Consider the following 21,506-nt stretch of genomic DNA (forward strand, 5'->3'; position numbering starts at 1 on the left):
TTCTGGTTCAGTTTCAGGTTTCGGTCCTGATTCTGGTTCTGGTTCAGGTCCTGGTTCTGGTTCTGGTTCAGGTTTAGAACCTGGTTCTGGTTCAGGTTCAGGTTTAGGTCCTGGTTCTGGTTCTGGTTCAGGTTCAGGTCCTGGTTCTGGTTCTGGTTCAGGTTCAGGTTCAGGTCCTGGTTCTGGTTCTGGTTCTGGTTCAGGTTCAGGTTTAGGTCCTGGTTCTGGTCCTGGTTCAGGTTCAGGTTTCGGTCCTGATTCTGGTTCAGGTTCAGGTTTAGGTCCTGGTTCTGGTTCAGGTTCAGGTTCAGGTTCAGGTTCAGGTTTAGGTCCTGGTTCTGGTCCTGGTTCAGGTTTAGGTTCTGGTTCTGGTTCTGGTTCTGGTTCAGGTTCAGTTTCAGGTTTAGGTCCTGGTCCTGGTTCAGGTTCAGGTTTCGGTCCTGATTCTGGTTCTGGTTCAGGTCCTGGTTCTGGTTCTGGTTCAGGTTCAGGTTTAGATCCTGGTTCTGGTTCTGGTTCTGGTTCAGGTTTAAGTCCTGGTTCAGGTTCTGGTTCAGGTTCAGGTTCAGGTTCAGGTTCAGGTTTCGGTCCTGGTTCTGGTTCTGGTTCAGGTTCAGGTTCAGGTTTAGGTTTAGGTCCTGGTTCTGGTTCTGGTTCTGGTTCAGGTTTAGGTCCTGGTTCAGGTTCAGGTTCAGGTTTAGGTCCTGGTTCTGGTTCAGGTTCAGGTTCAGGTTTAGGTCCTGGTTCTGGTTCTTCTTCTGGTTCTGGTTCTGGTTTAGGTCCTGGTTCTGGTTCAGGTTCAGGTTTAGGTTTAGGTCCTGGTTCTGGTTCTGGTTCAGGTTCAGGTTCAGGTTCAGGTTCAGGTTTAGGTTCTGGTTCTGGTTCTGGTTCAGGTTCAGGTTTAGGTCCTGGTTCTGGTTCAGGTTCTGGTTCAGGTTCAGGTTTAGGTCCTCGTTCTGGTCCTGGTTCAGGTTCAGGTTTAGGTCCTGGTTCTGGTTCAGGTTCAGGTTCAGGTTTAGGTCCTGGTTCTGGTTCAGGTTTAGGTCCTGGTTCTGGTTCTGGTTCAGGTTCAGGTTTAGGTCCTGGTTCTGGTTCAGGTTCAGGTCCTGGTTCAGGTTCAGGTTCAGGTTTAGGTCCTGGTTCTGGTTCTGGTTCAGGTTCAGGTTCTGGTTCTGGTTCAGGTTCAGTTTCAGGTTTCGGTCCTGATTCTGGTTCTGGTTCAGGTTTAGGTCCTGGTCCTGGTTCTGGTTCAGGTTAAGGTTTAGGTCCTGGTTCTGGTTCTGGTTCAGGTTCAGGTTCAGGTCCTGGTTCTGGTTCTGGTTCTGGTTCAGGTTCAGGTTTAGGTCCTGGTTCTGGTTCTGGTTCAGGTTCAGGTTTAGGTCCTGGTTCTGGTTCTGGTTCAGGTTCAGTTTCAGGTTTACGTCCTGCTCCTGGTCCTGGTCCTGGTTCAGGTTCAGGTTTCGGTCCTGATTCTGGTTCTGGTTCAGGTTCAGGTTTAGGTCCTGGTTCTGGTTCAGGTTCTGGTTCAGGTTCAGGTTTAGGTCCTCGTTCTGGTCCTGGTTCAGGTTCAGGTTTAGGTCCTGGTTCTGGTTCTGGTTCAGGTTCAGGTTCAGGTTTAGGTCCTGGTTCTGGTTCAGGTTTAGGTCCTGGTTCTGGTTCTGGTTCTGGTTCAGGTTCAGGTTTAGGTCCTGGTTCTGGTTCAGGTTCAGGTCCTGGTTCAGGTTCAGGTTTAGGTCCTGGTTCTGGTTCAGGTTCAGGTTCAGGTTCTGGTTCTGGTTCTGGTTCAGGTTCAGTTTCAGGTTTCGGTCCTGATTCTGGTTCTGGTTCAGGTCCTGGTTCTGGTTCTGGTTTAGGTCCTGGTTCTGGTTCTGGTTCAGGTTTAGATCCTGGTTCTGGTTCAGGTTCAGGTTCAGGTTTAGGTCCTGGTTCTGGTTCAGGTTCAGGTTCTGGTCTAGGTCCTGGTTCTGGTTCAGGTTCAGGTTCAGGTCCTGGTTCTGGTTCTGGTTCAGGTTCAGGTTTAGGTCCTGGTTCTGGTTCTGGTTCTGGTTCAGGTTCAGGTTCAGGTCCTGGTTCAGGTTCAGGTTCAGGTTTAGGTCCTGGTTCTGGTTCTGGTTCTGGTTCAGGTCCTGGTTCTGGTTCTGGTTCAGGTTCAGGTTTAGGTCCTGATTCTGGTTCAGGTTCAGGTTTAGGTCCTGGTTCTGGTTCAGGTTCAGGTTCAGGTTCAGGTTCAGGTTCTGGTCTAGGTCCTGGTTCTGGTTCAGGTTCTGATTCAGGTTCTGGTCTAGGTTCTGGTTCTGGTTCTAGTCCTGATTCTTGTTCTGGTTCTGATTCTTGTTCTAGTCTAGGTTCTGGTCCTGATTCTTGTTCTGGTTCAGGTCCTGATTCTTGTTCTAGTCTAGGTTCCGGTTCAGGTCCTGATTCTTGTTCTAGTCTAGGTTCTGGTTCAGGTCCTGATTCTTGTTCTAGTCTAGGTTCCGGTTCAGGTCCTGATTCTTGTTCTAGTCTAGGTTCTGGTTCAGGTCCTGATTCTTGTTCTGGTTCTGGTCCTGATTCTTGTTCTACTCTCTGTTCTGGTTCTGGTCCTGATTCTTGTTCTGGCTCAGGTTCTGGTCTAGGTTCTGGTTCAGGTTTAGGTCCTGGTCCTGGTTCTGGTTCAGGTTAAGGTTTAGGTCCTGGTTCTGGTTCTGGTTCAGGTTCAGGTTCAGGTCCTGGTTCTGGTTCTGGTTCAGGTTCAGGTTTAGGTCCTGGTTCTGGTTCTGGTTCAGGTTCAGGTTTAGGTCCTGGTTCTGGTTCTGGTTCAGGTTCAGTTTCAGGTTTACGTCCTGCTCCTGCTCCTGGTCCTGGTTCAGGTTCAGGTTTCGGTCCTGATTCTGGTTCTGGTTCTGGTTCAGGTTCAGGTTCAGGTTCAGGTTCAGGTCCTGGTTCTGGTTCAGGTTCTGGTTCAGGTTCAGGTTTAGGTCCTCGTTCTGGTCCTGGTTCAGGTTCAGGTTCAGGTTTAGGTCCTGGTTCTGGTTCAGGTTCAGGTTCAGGTTTAGGTCCTGGTTCTGGTTCAGGTTTAGGTCCTGGTTCTGGTTCTGGTTCAGGTTCAGGTTCAGGTTTAGGTCCTGGTTCTGGTTCAGGTTCAGGTCCTGGTTCAGGTTTAGGTCCTGGTTCTGGTTCTGGTTCTGGTTCAGGTTCAGGTTCTGGTTCAGGTTCTGGTTCAGTTTCAGGTTTCGGTCCTGATTCTGGTTCTGGTTCAGGTCCTGGTTCTGGTTCTGGTTCAGGTTTAGATCCTGGTTCTGGTTCTGGTTTAGGTCCTGGTTCTGGTTCTGGTTCTGGTTCAGGTTTAGAACCTGGTTCTGGTTCTGGTTCAGGTTCAGGTTCAGGTTTAGGTCCTGGTTCTGGTTCTGGTTCAGGTTCAGGTTCAGGTCCTGGTTCTGGTTCTGGTTCTGGTTCAGGTTCAGGTTCAGGTCCTGGTTCTGGTTCTGGTTCTGGTTCAGGTTCAGGTTTAGGTCCTGGTTCTGGTCCTGGTTCAGGTTCAGGTTTCGGTCCTGATTCTGGTTCAGGTTCAGGTTTAGGTCCTGGTTCTGGTTCAGGTTCAGGTTCAGGTTCAGGTTTAGGTCCTGGTTCTGGTCCTGGTTCAGGTTTAGGTTCTGGTTCTGGTTCAGGTTCAGTTTCAGGTTTAGGTTCTGGTCCTGGTTCAGGTTCAGGTTTCGGTCCTGATTCTGGTTCTGGTTCAGGTCCTGGTTCTGGTTCTGGTTCAGGTTCAGGTTTAGATCCTGGTTCTGGTTCTGGTTCTGGTTCAGGTTTAAGTCCTGGTTCTGGTTCTGGTTCAGGTTCAGGTTCAGGTTCAGGTTCAGGTTCAGGTTCAGGTTTCGGTCCTGGTTCTGGTTCTGGTTCAGGTTCAGGTTCAGGTTTAGGTTTAGGTCCTGGTTCTGGTTCTGGTTCAGGTTTAGGTCCTGGTTCAGGTTCAGGTTCAGGTTTAGGTCCTGGTTCTGGTTCAGGTTCAGGTTCAGGTTTAGGTCCTGGTTCTGGTTCTTCTTCTGGTTCAGGTTCAGGTTCAGGTTCAGGTTTAGGTCCTGGTTCTGGTTCAGGTTTAGGTCCTGGTTCTGGTTCTGGTTCAGGTTCAGGTTTAGGTCCTGGTTCTGGTTCTGGTTCTGGTTCAGGTTCAGGTTCTGGTTCAGGTCCTGGTTCAGGTTCAGGTTTAGGTCCTGGTTCTGGTTCAGGTTCAGGTTCAGGTTTAGGTTTAGGTCCTGGTTCTGGTTCTGGTTCTGGTTCAGGTTCAGGTTCAGGTTCAGGTTCAGGTTTAGGTTCTGGTTCTGGTTCTGGTTCAGGTTCAGGTTCAGGTTTCGGTCCTGATTCTGGTTCCGGTCCTGGTTCAGGTTCAGGTTCAGGTTTCGGTCCTGATTCTGGTTCTGGTTCAGGTCCTGGTTCTGGTTCAGGTTCAGGTTTAGATCCTGGTTCTGGTTCTGGTTCTGGTTTAGGTCCTGGTTCTGGTTCTGGTTCTGGTTTAGGTCCTGGTTCTGGTTCAGGTTTAGGTCCTGGTTCTGGTTCTGGTTCAGGTTTAGGTCCTGGTTCTGGTTCTGGTTATGGTTATGGTTATGGTTCTGGTTCTGGTTCAGGTTCAGGTTTAGGTCCTGGTTCTGGTTCTGGTTCAGGTACAGGTTCAGGTCCTGGTTCTGGTTCAGTTTCAGGTTCAGGTTTAGGTCCTGGTTCTGGTTCAGGTTCAGGTTTAGGTCCTGGTTCTGGTTCTGGTTCTGGTTCAGGTTCAGGTTCTGGTCTAGGTCCTGGTTCTGGTTCAGGTTCTGATTCAGGTTCTGGTCTAGGTTCTGGTTCTGGTTCTAGTCCTGATTCTTGTTCTGGTTCTGATTCTTGTTCTAGTCTAGGTTCTGGTCCTGATTCTTGTTCTGGTTCTGGTCCTGATTCTTGTTCTAGTCTAGGTTCTGGTTCAGGTCCTGATTCTTGTTCTAGTCTAGGTTCTGGTTCAGGTCCTGATTCTTGTTCTAGTCTAGGTTCTGGTTCAGGTCCTGATTCTTGTTCTAGTCTAGGTTCTGGTTCAGGTCCTGATTCTTGTTCTGGTTCTGGTCCTGATTCTTGTTCTACTCTCTGTTCTGGTTCTGGTCCTGATTCTTGTTCTGGTTCAGGTTCTGGTCTAGGTTCTGGTTCAGGTTCAGGTTTAGGTCCTGGTCCTGGTTCTGGTTCAGGTTCAGGTTTAGGTCCTGGTTCTGGTTCTGGTTCAGGTTCAGGTTCAGGTCCTGGTTCTGGTTCTGGTTCAGGTTCAGGTTTAGGTCCTGGTTCTGGTTCTGGTTCAGGTTCTGGTTCAGGTTCAGGTTCAGGTCCTGGTTCTGGTTCTGGTTCAGGTTCAGGTTTAGGTCCTGGTTCTGGTTCAGGTTCAGGTTCAGGTTTAGGTCCTGGTTCTGGTTCAGGTTTAGGTCCTGGTTCTGGTTCTGGTTCAGGTTCAGGTTTAGGTCCTGGTTCTGGTTCAGGTTCAGGTCCTGGTTCAGGTTCAGGTTCAGGTTCAGGTTTAGGTCCTGGTTCTGGTTCTGGTTCAGGTTCAGGTTCTGGTTCTGGTTCAGGTTCAGTTTCAGGTTTCGGTCCTGATTCTGGTTCTGGTTCAGGTTTAGGTCCTGGTCCTGGTTCTGGTTCAGGTTAAGGTTTAGGTCCTGGTTCTGGTTCTGGTTCAGGTTCAGGTTCAGGTTCAGGTCCTGGTTCTGGTTCTGGTTCAGGTTCAGGTTTAGGTCCTGGTTCTGGTTCTGGTTCAGGTTCAGGTTTAGGTCCTGGTTCTGGTTCTGGTTCAGGTTCAGTTTCAGGTTTACGTCCTGCTCCTGGTCCTGGTCCTGGTTCAGGTTCAGGTTTCGGTCCTGATTCTGGTTCTGGTTCAGGTTCAGGTTTAGGTCCTGGTTCTGGTTCAGGTTCTGGTTCAGGTTCAGGTTTAGGTCCTCGTTCTGGTCCTGGTTCAGGTTCAGGTTTAGGTCCTGGTTCTGGTTCTGGTTCAGGTTCAGGTTCAGGTTTAGGTCCTGGTTCTGGTTCAGGTTTAGGTCCTGGTTCTGGTTCTGGTTCTGGTTCAGGTTCAGGTTTAGGTCCTGGTTCTGGTTCAGGTTCAGGTCCTGGTTCAGGTTCAGGTTTAGGTCCTGGTTCTGGTTCAGGTTCAGGTTCAGGTTCTGGTTCTGGTTCTGGTTCAGGTTCAGTTTCAGGTTTCGGTCCTGATTCTGGTTCTGGTTCAGGTCCTGGTTCTGGTTCTGGTTTAGGTCCTGGTTCTGGTTCTGGTTCAGGTTTAGATCCTGGTTCTGGTTCAGGTTCAGGTTCAGGTTTAGGTCCTGGTTCTGGTTCAGGTTCAGGTTCTGGTCTAGGTCCTGGTTCTGGTTCAGGTTCAGGTTCAGGTCCTGGTTCTGGTTCTGGTTCAGGTTCAGGTTTAGGTCCTGGTTCTGGTTCAGGTTCAGGTTCAGGTCCTGGTTCAGGTTCAGGTTCAGGTTTAGGTCCTGGTTCTGGTTCTGGTTCTGGTTCAGGTCCTGGTTCTGGTTCTGGTTCAGGTTCAGGTTTAGGTCCTGATTCTGGTTCAGGTTCAGGTTTAGGTCCTGGTTCTGGTTCTGGTTCAGGTTCAGGTTCAGGTTCTGGTCTAGGTCCTGGTTCTGGTTCAGGTTCTGATTCAGGTTCTGGTCTAGGTTCTGGTTCTGGTTCTAGTCCTGATTCTTGTTCTGGTTCTGATTCTTGTTCTAGTCTAGGTTCTGGTCCTGATTCTTGTTCTGGTTCAGGTCCTGATTCTTGTTCTAGTCTAGGTTCCGGTTCAGGTCCTGATTCTTGTTCTAGTCTAGGTTCTGGTTCAGGTCCTGATTCTTGTTCTAGTCTAGGTTCCGGTTCAGGTCCTGATTCTTGTTCTAGTCTAGGTTCTGGTTCAGGTCCTGATTCTTGTTCTGGTTCTGGTCCTGATTCTTGTTCTACTCTCTGTTCTGGTTCTGGTCCTGATTCTTGTTCTGGCTCAGGTTCTGGTCTAGGTTCTGGTTCAGGTTTAGGTCCTGGTCCTGGTTCTGGTTCAGGTTAAGGTTTAGGTCCTGGTTCTGGTTCTGGTTCTGGTTCAGGTTTAGGTCCTGGTTCTGGTTCTGGTTCAGGTTTAGGTCCTGGTTCTGGTTCTGGTTCAGGTTCAGGTTTAGGTCCTGGTTCTGGTTCTGGTTCAGGTTCAGTTTCAGGTTTACGTCCTGCTCCTGCTCCTGGTCCTGGTTCAGGTTCAGGTTTCGGTCCTGATTCTGGTTCAGGTTCAGGTTCAGGTTCAGGTTCAGGTTCAGGTCCTGGTTCTGGTTCAGGTTCAGGTTTAGGTCCTCGTTCTGGTCCTGGTTCAGGTTCAGGTTCAGGTTTAGGTCCTGGTTCTGGTTCAGGTTCAGGTTCAGGTTTAGGTCCTGGTTCTGGTTCAGGTTTAGGTCCTGGTTCTGGTTCTGGTTCAGGTTCAGGTTCAGGTTTAGGTCCTGGTTCTGGTTCAGGTTCAGGTCCTGGTTCAGGTTTAGGTCCTGGTTCTGGTTCTGGTTCTGGTTCAGGTTCTGGTTCAGGTTCTGGTTCAGTTTCAGGTTTCGGTCCTGATTCTGGTTCTGGTTCAGGTCCTGGTTCTGGTTCTGGTTCAGGTTTAGATCCTGGTTCTGGTTCTGGTTTAGGTCCTGGTTCTGGTTCTGGTTCTGGTTCAGGTTTAGAACCTGGTTCTGGTTCTGGTTCAGGTTCAGGTTCAGGTTTAGGTCCTGGTTCTGGTTCTGGTTCAGGTTCAGGTTCAGGTCCTGGTTCTGGTTCTGGTTCAGGTTCAGGTTCAGGTCCTGGTTCTGGTTCTGGTTCTGGTTCAGGTTCAGGTTTAGGTCCTGGTTCTGGTCCTGGTTCAGGTTCAGGTTTCGGTCCTGATTCTGGTTCAGGTTCAGGTTTAGGTCCTGGTTCTGGTTCAGGTTCAGGTTCAGGTTCAGGTTTAGGTCCTGGTTCTGGTCCTGGTTCAGGTTTAGGTTCTGGTTCTGGTTCTGGTTCAGGTTCAGTTTCAGGTTTAGGTCCTGGTCCTGGTTCAGGTTCAGGTTTCGGTCCTGATTCTGGTTCTGGTTCAGGTCCTGGTTCTGGTTCTGGTTCAGGTTCAGGTTTAGATCCTGGTTCTGGTTCTGGTTCTGGTTCAGGTTTAAGTCCTGGTTCTGGTTCTGGTTCAGGTTCAGGTTCAGGTTCAGGTTCAGGTTCAGGTTCAGGTTTCGGTCCTGGTTCTGGTTCTGGTTCAGGTTCAGGTTCAGGTTTAGGTTTAGGTCCTGGTTCTGGTTCTGGTTCAGGTTTAGGTCCTGGTTCAGGTTCAGGTTCAGGTTTAGGTCCTGGTTCTGGTTCAGGTTCAGGTTCAGGTTTAGGTCCTGGTTCTGGTTCTTCTTCTGGTTCAGGTTCAGGTTCAGGTTCAGGTTTAGGTCCTGGTTCTGGTTCAGGTTTAGGTCCTGGTTCTGGTTCTGGTTCTGGTTCAGGTTCAGGTTTAGGTCCTGGTTCTGGTTCTGGTTCAGGTTCAGGTTCTGGTTCAGGTCCTGGTTCAGGTTCAGGTTTAGGTCCTGGTTCTGGTTCTGGTTCAGGTTCAGGTTCAGGTTTAGGTTTAGGTCCTGGTTCTGGTTCTGGTTCTGGTTCAGGTTCAGGTTCAGGTTCAGGTTTAGGTTCTGGTTCTGGTTCTGGTTCAGGTTCAGGTTCAGGTTTCGGTCCTGATTCTGGTTCCGGTCCTGGTTCAGGTTCAGGTTCAGGTTTCGGTCCTGATTCTGGTTCTGGTTCAGGTCCTGGTTCTGGTTCAGGTTCAGGTTTAGATCCTGGTTCTGGTTCTGGTTCTGGTTTAGGTTCTGGTTCTGGCTCTGGTTTAGGTCCTGGTTCTGGTTCAGGTTCTGGTTCAGGTTCAGGTTTAGGTCCTGGTTCTGGTTCTGGTTCAGGTTTAGGTCCTGGTTCTGGTTCTGGTTATGGTTATGGTTCTGGTTCTGGTTCAGGTTCAGGTTTAGGTCCTGGTTCTGGTTCAGGTACAGGTTCAGGTCCTGGTTCTGGTTCAGTTTCAGGTTCAGGTTTAGGTCCTGGTTCTGGTTCAGGTTCAGGTTTAGGTCCTGGTTCTGGTTCTGGTTCTGGTTCAGGTTCAGGTTCTGGTCTAGGTCCTGGTTCTGGTTCAGGTTCTGATTCAGGTTCTGGTCTAGGTTCTGGTTCTGGTTCTAGTCCTGATTCTTGTTCTGGTTCTGATTCTTGTTCTAGTCTAGGTTCTGGTCCTGATTCTTGTTCTGGTTCTGGTCCTGATTCTTGTTCTAGTCTAGGTTCTGGTTCAGGTCCTGATTCTTGTTCTAGTCTAGGTTCTGGTTCAGGTCCTGATTCTTGTTCTAGTCTAGGTTCTGGTTCAGGTCCTGATTCTTGTTCTAGTCTAGGTTCTGGTTCAGGTCCTGATTCTTGTTCTGGTTCTGGTCCTGATTCTTGTTCTACTCTCTGTTCTGGTTCTGGTCCTGATTCTTGTTCTGGTTCAGGTTCTGGTCTAGGTTCTGGTTCAGGTTCAGGTTTAGGTCCTGGTCCTGGTTCTGGTTCAGGTTCAGGTTTAGGTCCTGGTTCTGGTTCTGGTTCAGGTTCAGGTTCAGGTCCTGGTTCTGGTTCTGGTTCAGGTTCAGGTTTAGGTCCTGGTTCTGGTTCTGGTTCAGGTTCTGGTTCAGGTTCAGGTTTAGGTCCTGGTTCTGGTTCTGGTTCTGGTTCAGTTTCAGGTTTACGTCCTGCTCCTGGTCCTGGTCCTGGTTCAGGTTCAGGTTTAGGTCCTGGTTCTGGTTCAGGTTCAGGTTTAGGTCCTGGTTCTGGTTCTGGTTCTGGTTCAGGTTCAGGTTCTGGTCTAGGTCCTGGTTCTGGTTCAGGTTCTGATTCAGGTTCTGGTCTAGGTTCTGGTTCTGGTTCTAGTCCTGACTCTTGTTCTGGTTCTGATTCTTGTTCTAGTCTAGGTTCTGGTCCTGATTCTTGTTCTGGTTCTGGTCCTGATTCTTGTTCTGGTTCTGGTCCTGATTCTTGTTCTAGTCTAGGTTCTGGTTCAGGTCCTGATTCTTGTTCTAGTATAGGTTCTGGTTCAGGTCCTGATTCTTGTTCTGGTTCAGGTCCTGATTCTTGTTCTGGTTCTGGTCCTGATTCTTGTTCTACTCTCTGTTCTGGTTCTGGTCCTGATTCTTGTTCTGGTTCAGGTTCTGGTCTAGGTTCTGGTTCAGGTTCAGGTTTAGGTCCTGGTCCTGGTCCTGGTTCTGGTTCAGGTTCAGGTTTAGGTCCTGGTCCTGGTTCTGGTTCAGGTTCAGGTTCAGGTTCAGGTTCAGGTCCTGGTTCTGGTTCTGGTTCTGGTTCAGGTTCAGGTTTAGGTCCTGGTTCTGGTTCTGGTTCAGGTTCAGTTTCAGGTTTACGTCCTGCTCCTGGTCCTGGTTCAGGTTCAGGTTTCGGTCCTGATTCTGGTTCTGGTTCAGGTTCAGGTTTAGGTCCTGGTTCTGGTTCAGGTTCTGGTTCAGGTTCTGGTTCAGGTTCAGGTTTAGGTCCTCGTTCTGGTCCTGGTTCAGGTTCAGGTTTAGGTCCTGGTTCTGGTTCAGGTTCAGGTTCAGGTTTAGGTCCTGGTTCTGGTTCAGGTTTAGATCCTGGTTCTGGTTCAGGTTCAGGTTTAGGTCCTGGTTCTGGTTCAGGTTCAGGTCCTGGTTCAGGTTCAGGTTCAGGTTCAGGTTCAGGTTCAGGTTCAGGTTCAGGTCCTGGTTCTGGTTCAGGTTCTGGTTCTGGTTCTGGTTCAGGTTCAGTTTCAGGTTTCGGTCCTGATTCTGGTTCTGGTTCAGGTCCTGGTTCTGGTTCAGGTTCAGGTTTAGATCCTGGTTCTGGTTCTGGTTTAGGTCCTGGTTCTGGTTCTGGTTCAGGTTTAGATCCTGGTTCAGGTTCAGGTTTAGGTCCTGGTTCTGGTTCAGGTTCAGGTTCAGGTTCAGGTCCTGGTTCTGGTTCTGGTTCTGGTTCAGGTTCAGGTTTAGGTCCAGGTTCTGGTTCAGGTTCAGGTTTAGGTCCTGGTTCTGGTTCTGGTTCAGGTTCAGTTTCAGTTTCAGTTTCAGGTTTACGTCCTGCTCCTGGTCCTGGTTCAGGTTCAGGTTTCGGTCCTGATTCTGGTTCTGGTTCAGGTTCAGGTTCAGGTTTAGGTCCTGGTTCTGGTTCAGGTTCAGGTTCTGGTTCAGATTCAGGTTTAGGTCCTGGTTCTGGTCCTGGTCCTGGTTCAGGTTTAGGTTCTGGTTCTGGTTCTGGTTCAGGTTCAGTTTCAGTTTCAGGTTTAGGTCCTGGTCCTGGTTCAGGTTCAGGTTTCGGTCCTGATTCTGGTTCTGGTTCAGGTCCTGGTTCTGGTTCTGGTTCAGGTTCAGGTTCAGGTTCAGGTTCAGATCCTGGTTCTGGTTCTGGTTCTGGTTCAGGTTTAGGTCCTGGTTCTGGTTCTGGTTCTGGTTCAGGTTCAGGTTCAGGTTTCGGTCCTGGTTCTGGTTCTGGTTCAGGTTCAGGTTTAGGTCCTGGTTCTGGTTCTGGTTCTGGTTCAGGTTCAGGTTTAGGTCCTGGTTCTGGTTCAGGTTTAGGTCCTGGTTCTGGTTCAGTTTCAGGTTCAGGTTTAGGTCCTGGTTCTGGTTCTGGTTCAGGTTCAGGTTTAGGTCCTGGTTCTGGTTCAGGTTCAGGTTCAGGTTTAGGTCCTGGTTCTGGTTCAGGTTCAGGTTCAGGTCCTGGTTGTGGTTCTGGTTCAGGTTCAGGTTTAGGTTCTGGTTCTGGTTCAGGTTCAGGTTCAGGTTTCGGTCCTGATTCTGGTTCCGGTCCTGGTTCAGGTTCAGGTTCAGGTTTCGGTCCTGATTCTGGTTCTGGTTCAGGTCCTGGTTCTGGTTCAGGTTCAGGTTTAGATCCTGGTTCTGGTTCTGGTTCTGGTTTAGGTTCTGGTTCTGGTTCTGGTTTAGGTCCTGGTTCTGGTTCAGGTTCTGGTTCAGGTTCAGGTTTAGGTCCTGGTTCTGGTTCTGGTTCAGGTTTAGGTCCTGGTTCTGGTTCTGGTTATGGTTATGGTTCTGGTTCTGGTTCAGGTTCAGGTTTAGGTCCTGGTTCTGGTTCTGGTTCAGGTACAGGTTCAGGTCCTGGTTCTGGTTCAGTTTCAGGTTCAGGTTTAGGTCCTGGTTCTGGTTCAGGTTCAGGTTTAGGTCCTGGTTCTGGTTCTGGTTCTGGTTCAGGTTCAGGTTCTGGTCTAGGTCCTGGTTCTGGTTCAGGTTCTGATTCAGGTTCTGGTCTAGGTTCTGGTTCTGGTTCTAGTCCTGATTCTTGTTCTGGTTCTGATTCTTGTTCTAGTCTAGGTTCTGGTCCTGATTCTTGTTCTGGTTCTGGTCCTGATTCTTGTTCTAGTCTAGGTTCTGGTTCAGGTCCTGATTCTTGTTCTAGTCTAGGTTCTGGTTCAGGTCCTGATTCTTGTTCTAGTCTAGGTTCTGGTTCAGGTCCTGATTCTTGTTCTAGTCTAGGTTCTGGTTCAGGTCCTGATTCTTGTTCTGGTTCTGGTCCTGATTCTTGTTCTACTCTCTGTTCTGGTTCTGGTCCTGATTCTTGTTCTGGTTCAGGTTCTGGTCTAGGTTCTGGTTCAGGTTCAGGTTTAGGTCCTGGTCCTGGTTCTGGTTCAGGTTCAGGTTTAGGTCCTGGTTCTGGTTCTGGTTCAGGTTCAGGTTCAGGTCCTGGTTCTGGTTCTGGTTCAGGTTCAGGTTTAGGTCCTGGTTCTGGTTCTGGTTCAGGTTCTGGTTCAGGTTCAGGTTTAGGTCCTGGTTCTGGTTCTGGTTCTGGTTCAGTTTCAGGTTTACGTCCTGCTCCTGGTCCTGGTCCTGGTTCAGGTTCAGGTTTCGGTCCTGATTCTGGTTCTGGTTCAGGTTCAGGTTTAGGTCCTCGTTCTGGTCCTGGTTCAGGTTCAGGTTTAGGTCCTGGTTCTGGTTCTGGTTCAGGTTCAGGTTCAGGTTTAGGTCCTGGTTCTGGTTCAGGTTCAGGTTTAGGTCCTGGTTCTGGTTCTGGTTCTGGTTCAGGTTCAGGTTCTGGTCTAGGTCCTGGTTCTGGTTCAGGTTCTGATTCAGGTTCTGGTCTAGGTTCTGGTTCTGGTTCTAGTCCTGACTCTTGTTCTGGTTCTGATTCTTGTTCTAGTCTAGGTTCTGGTCCTGATTCTTGTTCTGGTTCTGGTCCTGATTCTTGTTCTGGTTCTGGTCCTGATTCTTGTTCTAGTCTAGGTTCTGGTTCAGGTCCTGATTCTTGTTCTAGTATAGGTTCTGGTTCAGGTCCTGATTCTTGTTCTGGTTCAGGTCCTGATTCTTGTTCTGGTTCTGGTCCTGATTCTTGTTCTACTCTCTGTTCTGGTTCTGGTCCTGATTCTTGTTCTGGTTCAGGTTCTGGTCTAGGTTCTGGTTCAGGTTCAGGTTTAGGTCCTGGTCCTGGTCCTGGTTCTGGTTCAGGTTCAGGTTTAGGTCCTGGTCCTGGTTCTGGTTCAGGTTCAGGTTCAGGTTCAGGTTCAGGTCCTGGTTCTGGTTCTGGTTCTGGTTCAGGTTCAGGTTTAGGTCCTGGTTCTGGTTCTGGTTCAGGTTCAGTTTCAGGTTTACGTCCTGCTCCTGGTCCTGGTTCAGGTTCAGGTTTCGGTCCTGATTCTGGTTCTGGTTCAGGTTCAGGTTTAGGTCCTGGTTCTGGTTCAGGTTCTGGTTCAGGTTCTGGTTCAGGTTCAGGTTTAGGTCCTCGTTCTGGTCCTGGTTCAGGTTCAGGTTTAGGTCCTGGTTCTGGTTCAGGTTCAGGTTCAGGTTTAGGTCCTGGTTCTGGTTCAGGTTTAGATCCTGGTTCTGGTTCAGGTTCAGGTTTAGGTCCTGGTTCTGGTTCAGGTTCAGGTCCTGGTTCAGGTTCAGGTTCAGGTTCAGGTTCAGGTTCAGGTTCAGGTCCTGGTTCTGGTTCTGGTTCAGGTTCTGGTTCTGGTTCTGGTTCAGGTTCAGTTTCAGGTTTCGGTCCTGATTCTGGTTCTGGTTCAGGTCCTGGTTCTGGTTCAGGTTCAGGTTTAGATCCTGGTTCTGGTTCTGGTTTAGGTCCTGGTTCTGGTTCTGGTTCAGGTTTAGATCCTGGTTCAGGTTCAGGTTTAGGTCCTGGTTCTGGTTCAGGTTCAGGTTCAGGTCCTGGTTCTGGTTCTGGTTCTGGTTCAGGTTCAGGTTTAGGTCCAGGTTCTGGTTCAGGTTCAGGTTTAGGTCCTGGTTCTGGTTCTGGTTCAGGTTCAGTTTCAGTTTCAGTTTCAGGTTTACGTCCTGCTCCTGGTCCTGGTTCAGGTTCAGGTTTCGGTCCTGATTCTGGTTCTGGTTCAGGTTCAGGTTCAGGTTTAGGTCCTGGTTCTGGTTCAGGTTCAGGTTCTGGTTCAGATTCAGGTTTAGGTCCTGGTTCTGGTCCTGGTCCTGGTTCAGGTTTAGGTTCTGGTTCTGGTTCTGGTTCAGGTTCAGTTTCAGTTTCAGGTTTAGGTCCTGGTCCTGGTTCAGGTTCAGGTTTCGGTCCTGATTCTGGTTCTGGTTCAGGTCCTGGTTCTGGTTCTGGTTCAGGTTCAGGTTCAGGTTCAGATCCTGGTTCTGGTTCTGGTTCTGGTTCAGGTTTAGGTCCTGGTTCTGGTTCTGGTTCTGGTTCAGGTTCAGGTTTCGGTCCTGGTTCTGGTTCTGGTTCAGGTTCAGGTTTAGGTCCTGGTTCTGGTTCTGGTTCTGGTTCAGGTTCAGGTTTAGGTCCTGGTTCTGGTTCAGGTTCAGGTTTAGGTCCTGGTTCTGGTTCAGTTTCAGGTTCAGGTTTAGGTCCTGGTTCTGGTTCTGGTTCAGGTTCAGGTTTAGGTCCTGGTTCTGGTTCTGGTTCAGGTTTAGGTCCTGGTTCTGGTTCAGGTTCTGGTTCAGGTTCAGGTTCAGCTTTAGGTCCTGGTTCTGGTTCAGGTTCAGGTTCAGGTCCTGGTTCAGGTTCAGGTTCAGGTTCAGGTTTAGGTCCTGGTTCTGGTTCAGGTTCAGGTTCAGGTCCTGGTTGTGGTTCTGGTTCAGGTTCAGGTTTAGGTTCTGGTTCTGGTTCTGGTTCTGGTTCAGGTTCAGGTTCAGGTTCAGGTTTAGGTCCTGGTTCTGGTTCTGGTTCAGGTTTAGGTTCTGGTTCTGGTTCTGGTTCTGGTTCAGGTTCAGGTTCAGGTTCAGGTTCAGGTTTCGGTCCTGATTCTGGTTCTGGTTCAGGTTCAGGTTTAGGTCCTGGTTCTGGTTCAGGTTCTGGTTCAGGTTCAGGTTCAGGTTCAGGTCCTGGTTCTGGTTCTGGTTCTGGTTCTGGTTCAGGTTCAGGTTCAGGTTCAGGTTTAGGTCCTGGTCCTGGTTCAGGTTCAGGTTCAGGTTCAGGTTTCGGTCCTGATTCTGGTTCTGGTTCAGGTCCTGGTTCTGGTTCAGGTTCAGGTTCAGGTTTAGATCCTGGTTCTGGTTCTGGTTCTGGTTTAGGTCCTGGTTCTGGTTCAGGTTCAGGTTTAGGTTCTGGTTCAGGTTCAGTTTCAGGTTTAGGTCCTGGTCCTGGTTCAGGTTCAGGTTTCGGTCCTGATTCTGGTTCAGGTTCTGGTTCAGGTTCAGGTTTAGGTCCTGGTTCTGGTTCTGGTTCAGGTTCAGGTTTAGGTCCTGATTCTGGTTCAGGTTCAGGTTTAGGTCCTGGTTCTGGTTCAGGTTCTGGTTCAGGTTCAGGTTTAGGTCCTGGTTCTGGGTCTGGTTCAGGTTCAGGTTCAGGTTTAGGTCCTGGTCCTGGTTCAGGATCAGGTTTAGATCCTGGTTCTGGTTCTGGTTCAGGTTTAGGTCCTGGTTCTGGTTCTGGTTCAGGTTCAGGTTCAGGTTTAGGTCCTGGTCCTGGTTCTGGTTCTGGTTCAGGTTCAGGTTCAGGTTTAGGTCCTGGTTCTGGTTCAGGTTCAGGTTCAGGTTCAGGTTCAGGTTTAGGTCCTGGTTCTGGTTCTGGTTCAGTTTCAGGTTCAGGTTTAGGTTTAGGTCCTGGTTCTGGTTCAGGTTCAGGTTCAGGTTTAGGTCCTGGTTCTGATTCAGGTTCAGGTCCTGGTCCTGGTCCTGGTTCAGGTTCAGGTTCAGGTTTAGGTCCTGGTTCTGGTTCTGGTTCTGGTTCTGGTCCTGGTCCTGGTTCAGGTTTACGTCCTGGTTCTGGTTCAGGTTTAGGTCCTGGTTCTGGTTCAGGTTCAGGTTCAGGTTCTGTGTGACTTTAAATTGGCCCTTCATCACCTCCTCCTGATAGGGTGTCAGACAGCGCCTCCTGCTGTAAGACCAGCTCCACCAGCAGGAGGTGCAGTGACGTCTCTCTCTGCAGGTACGAGAACGAGCAGCCGTTCAGGAGAGCCGTGGAGGAGGAGATCAGCTCCTTGTACCGAGTCATCGAGGAGGCGAACGTGACGAAGGCGGAGCTGGAGGAGCAGATGGAAAACATGAGGGAGGAGCTCCGCAGCCTGGAGTTTAACCACGAACAGGTCCAGAACCCTGCTCCTCTGGAGGAGAACCCTGCTCCTCTACAGGAGAACCCTGCTCCTCTAGAAGAGAACCCTGCTCCTCTACAGGAGAACCCTGCTCCTCTAGAAGAGAACCCTGCTCCTCTAGAAGAGAACCCTGCTCCTCTACAGGAGAACCCTGCTCCTCTAGAAGAGAACCCTGGTCCTCTACAGGAGAACCCTGCTCCTCTAGAAGAGAACCCTGCTCCTCTAGAAGAGAACCCTGCTCCTCTAGAAGAGAACCCTGCTCCTCTACAGGAGAACCCTGGTCCTCCGGAGGAGAACCCTGCTCCTCTACAGGAGAACCCTGGTCCTCCGGAGGAGAACCCTGCTCCTCTACAGGAGAACCCTGCTCCTCTAGAAGAGAACCCTGCTCCTCTACAGGAGAACCCAGCTCCTCTAGAAGAGAACCCTGCTCCTCTACAGGAGAACCCTGGTCCTCCGGAGGAGAACCCTGCTCCTCTACAGGAGAACCCTGGTCCTCCGGAGGAGAACCCTGCTCCTCTACAGGAGAACCCTGCTCCTCTAGAAGAGAACCCTGCTCCTCTACAGGAGAACCCTGCTCCTCTAGAAGAGAACCCTGCTCCTCTACAGGAGAACCCTGGTCCTCCGGAGGAGAACCCTGCTCCTCTACAGGAGAACCCTGCTCCTCTAGAAGAGAACCCTACTCCTCTACAGGAGAACCCTGGTCCTCCGGAGGAGAACCCTGCTCCTCTACAGGAGAACCCTGCTCCTCTAGAAGAGAACCCTGCTCCTCTACAGGAGAACCCTGGTCCTCCGGAGGAGAACCCTGCTCCTCTACAGGAGAACCCTGCTCCTCTAGAAGAGAACCCTGCTCCTCTACAGGAGAACCCTGCTCCTCTACAGGAGAACCCTGCACCTCTACAGGAGAACCCTGGTCCTCCGGAGGAGAACCCTGCTCCTCTAGAGGAGAACCCTGCTCCTCTAGAGGAGAATGCTGCTCCTCTAGAAGAGAACCCTGCTCCTCCTGAGGAGAACCCAGCTCCTCTAGAGGAGAATGCTGCTTCTATAAAGGAGAACCCTGCTCCTCAACAGGAGAACCCTGCTCCTCTAGAAGAGAACCCTGCTCCTCTACAGGAGAACCCTGCTCCTCTAGAGGAGAATGCTGCTTCTATAAAGGAGAACCCTGCTCCTCAACAGGAGAACCCTGGTCCTCCGGAGGAGAACCCTGCTCCTCTACAGGAGAACCCTGCTCCTCTAGAGGAGAATGCTGCTTCTATAAAGGAGAACCCTGCTCCTCAACAGGAGAACCCTGCTCCTCTAGAAGAGAACCCTGCTCCTCTACAGGAGAACCCTGCTCCTCTAGAAGAGAACCCTGCTCCTCTAGAAGAGAACCCTGCTCCTCTACAGGAGAACCCTGCTCCTCTACAGGAGAACCCTGGTCCTCCGGAGGAGAACCCTGCTCCTCTACAGGAGAACCCTGCTCCTCTAGAAGAGAACCCTGCTCCTCTAGAAGAGAACCCTGCTCCTCTACAGGAGAACCCTGGTCCTCCGGAAGAGAACCCTGCTCCTCTACAGGAGAACCCTGCTCCTCCGGAGGAGAACCCTGCTCCTCTACAGGAGAACCCTGCTCCTCTACAGGAGAACCCAGCTCCTCTAGAAGAGAACCCTGCTCCTCTACAGGAGAACCCTGGTCCTCCGGAGGAGAACCCTGCTCCTCTACAGGAGAACCCTGCTCCTCTAGAAGAGAACCCTGCTCCTCTACAGGAGAACCCTGCTCCTCTAGAAGAGAACCCTGCTCCTCTACAGAAGAACCCTGGTCCTCCGGAGGAGAACCCTGCTCCTCTACAGGAGAACCCTGCTCCTCTAGAAGAGAACCCTGCTCCTCTACAGGAGAACCCTGCTCCTCTAGAAGAGAACCCTGCTCCTCTACAGGAGAACCCTGCTCCTCTAGAAGAGAACCCTGCTCCTCTACAGGAGAACCCTGGTCCTCCGGAGGAGAACCCTGCTCCTCTACAGGAGAACCCTGGTCCTCCGGAGGAGAACCCTGCTCCTCTACAGGAGAACCCTGCTCCTCTAGAAGAGAACCCTACTCCTCTACAGGAGAACCCTGCTCCTCTAAAGGAGAACCCTGCTCCTCCAGAGGAGAATGCTGCTTCTATAAAGGAGAACCCTGCACCTCTACAGGAGAACCCTGCTCCTGTAGAGGAGAACCCTGCTCCTCCTGAGGAGAACCCTGCTCCTCTAGAGGAGAACCCTGCTCCTCCTGAGGAGAACCCTGCTCATCTACAGGAGGACCCTGCTCCTCCTGAGGAGAACCCTGCTTCTCCTGAGGAGAACCCTGCTCCTCTAGAAGAGAACCCTGCTCCTGTAGAAGAGAACCCTGCTCCTGTAGAGGAGAACCCTGCTCCTCTACAGGAGAACCCTGGTCCTCTAGAAGAGAACCCTGCTCCTCCTGAGGAGAACCCTGCTCCTCTACAGGAGAACCCTGCTCCTCTAGAGGAGAACCCTGCTCATCTACAGGAGGACCCTGCTCCTCCTGAGGAGAACCCTGCTTCTCCTGAGGAGAACCCTGCTCCTCTAGAAGAGAACCCTGCTCCTCCTGAGGAGAACCCAGCTCCTCTAGAGGAGAACCCTGCTCCTCTAAAGGAGAACCCTGCTCCTCTAGAGGAGAATGCTGCTTCTATAAAGGAGAACCCTGCTCCTCAACAGGAGAACCCTGCTCCTCTAGAAGAGAACCCTGCTCCTCTACAGGAGAACCCTGGTCCTCCGGAGGAGAACCCTGCTCCTCTAGAGGAGAACCCTGCTCCTCTAGAGGAGAACCCTGCTCCTCTAGAGGAGAATGCTGCTTCTCTACAGGAGAACCCTGCTCCTGTAGAGGAGAACCCTGCTCCTCTAGAGGAGAACCCTGCTCCTCTAGAGGAGAATGCTGCTCCTCTAGAGGAGAACCCTGCTCCTCTAGAGGAGAATGCTGCTCCTCTAGAGGAGAACCCTGCTCCTGTAGAGGAGAACCCTGCTCCTCTAGAGGAGAATGCTGCTTCTCTACAGGAGAACCCTGCTCCTCTAGAGGAGAATGCTGCTCCTCTAAAGGAGAACCCTGCTCCTCTAGAGGAGAATGCTGCTTCTCTACAGGAGAACCCTGCTCCTCCTGAGGAGAACCCTGCTCCTGTAGAGGAGAACCCTGCTCCTCTAAAGGAGAATGCTGCTTCTCTACAGGAGAACCCTGCTCCTCCTGAGGAGAACCCTGCTCCTGTAGAGGAGAACCCTGCTCCTCTAGAGGAGAATGCTGCTTCTCTACAGGAGAACCCTGCTCCTCCTGAGGAGAACCCTGCTCCTGTAGAGGAGAACCCTGCTCCTCCAGAGGAAACACTGCTCCTCCTGAGGAGAACCCTGCTCCTCTAGAGGAGAATGCTGCTTCTCTACAGGAGAACCCTGCTCCTCCTGAGGAGAACCCTGCTCCTGTAGAGGAGAACCCTGCTCCTCCAGAGGAAACACTGCTCCTCCTGAGGAGAACCCTGCTCCTCCAGAGGAAACACTGCTCCTCCTGAGGAGAACCCTGCTCCTCCAGAGGAAACACTGCTCCTCCTGAGGAGAACCCTGCTCCTGTAGAGGAAACCCTGCTCCTGTAGAGGAGAACCCTGCTCCTCCTGAGGAGAACCCTGCTCCTGTAGAGGAGAACCCTGCTCCTGTAGAGGAAACCCTGCTCCTGTAGAGGAGAACCCTGCTCCTCTAGAGGAGAATGCTGCTTCTCTACAGGAGAACCCTGCTCCTCCTGAGGAGAACCCTGCTCCTCTAAAGGAGAATGCTGCTTCTCTACAGGAGAACACTGCTCCTCCTGAGGAGAACCCTGCTCCTGTAGAGGAAACCCTGCTCCTGTAGAGGAGAACCCTGCTCCTCCTGAGGAGAACCCTGCTCCTGTAGAGGAAACCCTGCTCCTGTAGAGGAGAACCCTGCTCCTCTAGAGGAGAACCCTGCTCCTCTAGAGGAGAATGCTGCTTCTCTACAGGAGAACCCTGCTCCTCTAGAGGAGAACCCTGCTCCTCTAAAGGAGAACCCTGCTCCTCTAGAGGAGAACCCTGCTCCTCTAGAGGAGAATGCTGCTTCTCTACAGGAGAACCCTGCTCCTGTAGAGGAGAACCCTGCTCCTCTAGAGGAGAATGCTGCTCCTCTAGAGGAGAACCCTGCTCCTCTAGAGGAGAACCCTGCTCCTCTAGAGGAGAATGCTGCTTCTCTACAGGAGAACCCTGCTCCTCTAGAGGAGAATGCTGCTTCTCTACAGGAGAACCCTGCTCCTCCTGAGGAGAACCCTGCTCCTGTAGAGGAAACCCTGCTCCTGTAGAGGAGAACCCTGCTCCTCTAGAGGAGAACCCTGCTCCTCTAGAGGAGAATGCTGCTTCTCTACAGGAGAACCCTGCTCCTCTAGAGGAGAACCCTGCTCCTCTAAAGGAGAACCCTGCTCCTCTAGAGGAGAACCCTGCTCCTCTAGAGGAGAATGCTGCTTCTCTACAGGAGAACCCTGCTCCTGTAGAGGAGAACCCTGCTCCTCTAGAGGAGAATGCTGCTCCTCTAGAGGAGAACCCTGCTCCTCTAGAGGAGAACCCTGCTCCTCTAGAGGAGAATGCTGCTTCTCTACAGGAGAACCCTGCTCCTCTAGAGGAGAATGCTGCTTCTCTACAGGAGAACCCTGCTCCTCCTGAGGAGAACCCTGCTCCTGTAGAGGAAACCCTGCTCCTGTAGAGGAGAACCCTGCTCCTCCTGAGGAGAACCCTGCTCCTGTAGAGGAAACCCTGCTCCTCTAGAGGAGAACCCTGCTCCTGTAGAGGAGAACACCTCCTCCTCACAACCATTGTCATAGCAACGTTTCTGTGACATGTCCCTGATTGGCTGGCCTGCTGTCATGTGACCCTGCAGGACGTGGCCGTTCTCTACCAGCAGATGGCGGGCCGGGACGTGGACGAACCCGACGCTCCCATAGAAACCAGTCTGGAGCAGATCCTGGCCTCCATCAGGAGCCACTGGGAGAAAGTCACGGAGAGGAACCGAGCAGAGACTGACAGTTACCTGGAGTGTAAGGTAGGAGGCCTCACCT

The 21,506-nt window shown here is 51.2% G+C and overlaps 1 protein-coding gene across 1 annotated transcript in view; it reads left to right on the top strand.

Annotated features, from left to right (window-relative positions):
- Positions 1-21,506, top strand: part of bfsp2 (beaded filament structural protein 2, phakinin) — a gene marked incomplete at both ends in the record, with an annotated part of 50,238 nt that overhangs the window by 19,813 nt on the left and 8,919 nt on the right. Inside the window, 2 exons of the mRNA XM_079243300.1 lie at positions 16,282-16,438; positions 21,329-21,490. Coding sequence (XP_079099426.1) covers positions 16,282-16,438; positions 21,329-21,490 — 319 coding nt within the window. The remainder of the gene's footprint in view (positions 1-16,281; positions 16,439-21,328; positions 21,491-21,506) is intronic.

Source organism: Telmatherina bonti (assembly GCF_933228915.1).
Source record: "Telmatherina bonti genome assembly, chromosome: 7".
Classification (NCBI taxonomy): Eukaryota; Metazoa; Chordata; class Actinopteri; order Atheriniformes; family Telmatherinidae; genus Telmatherina; species Telmatherina bonti.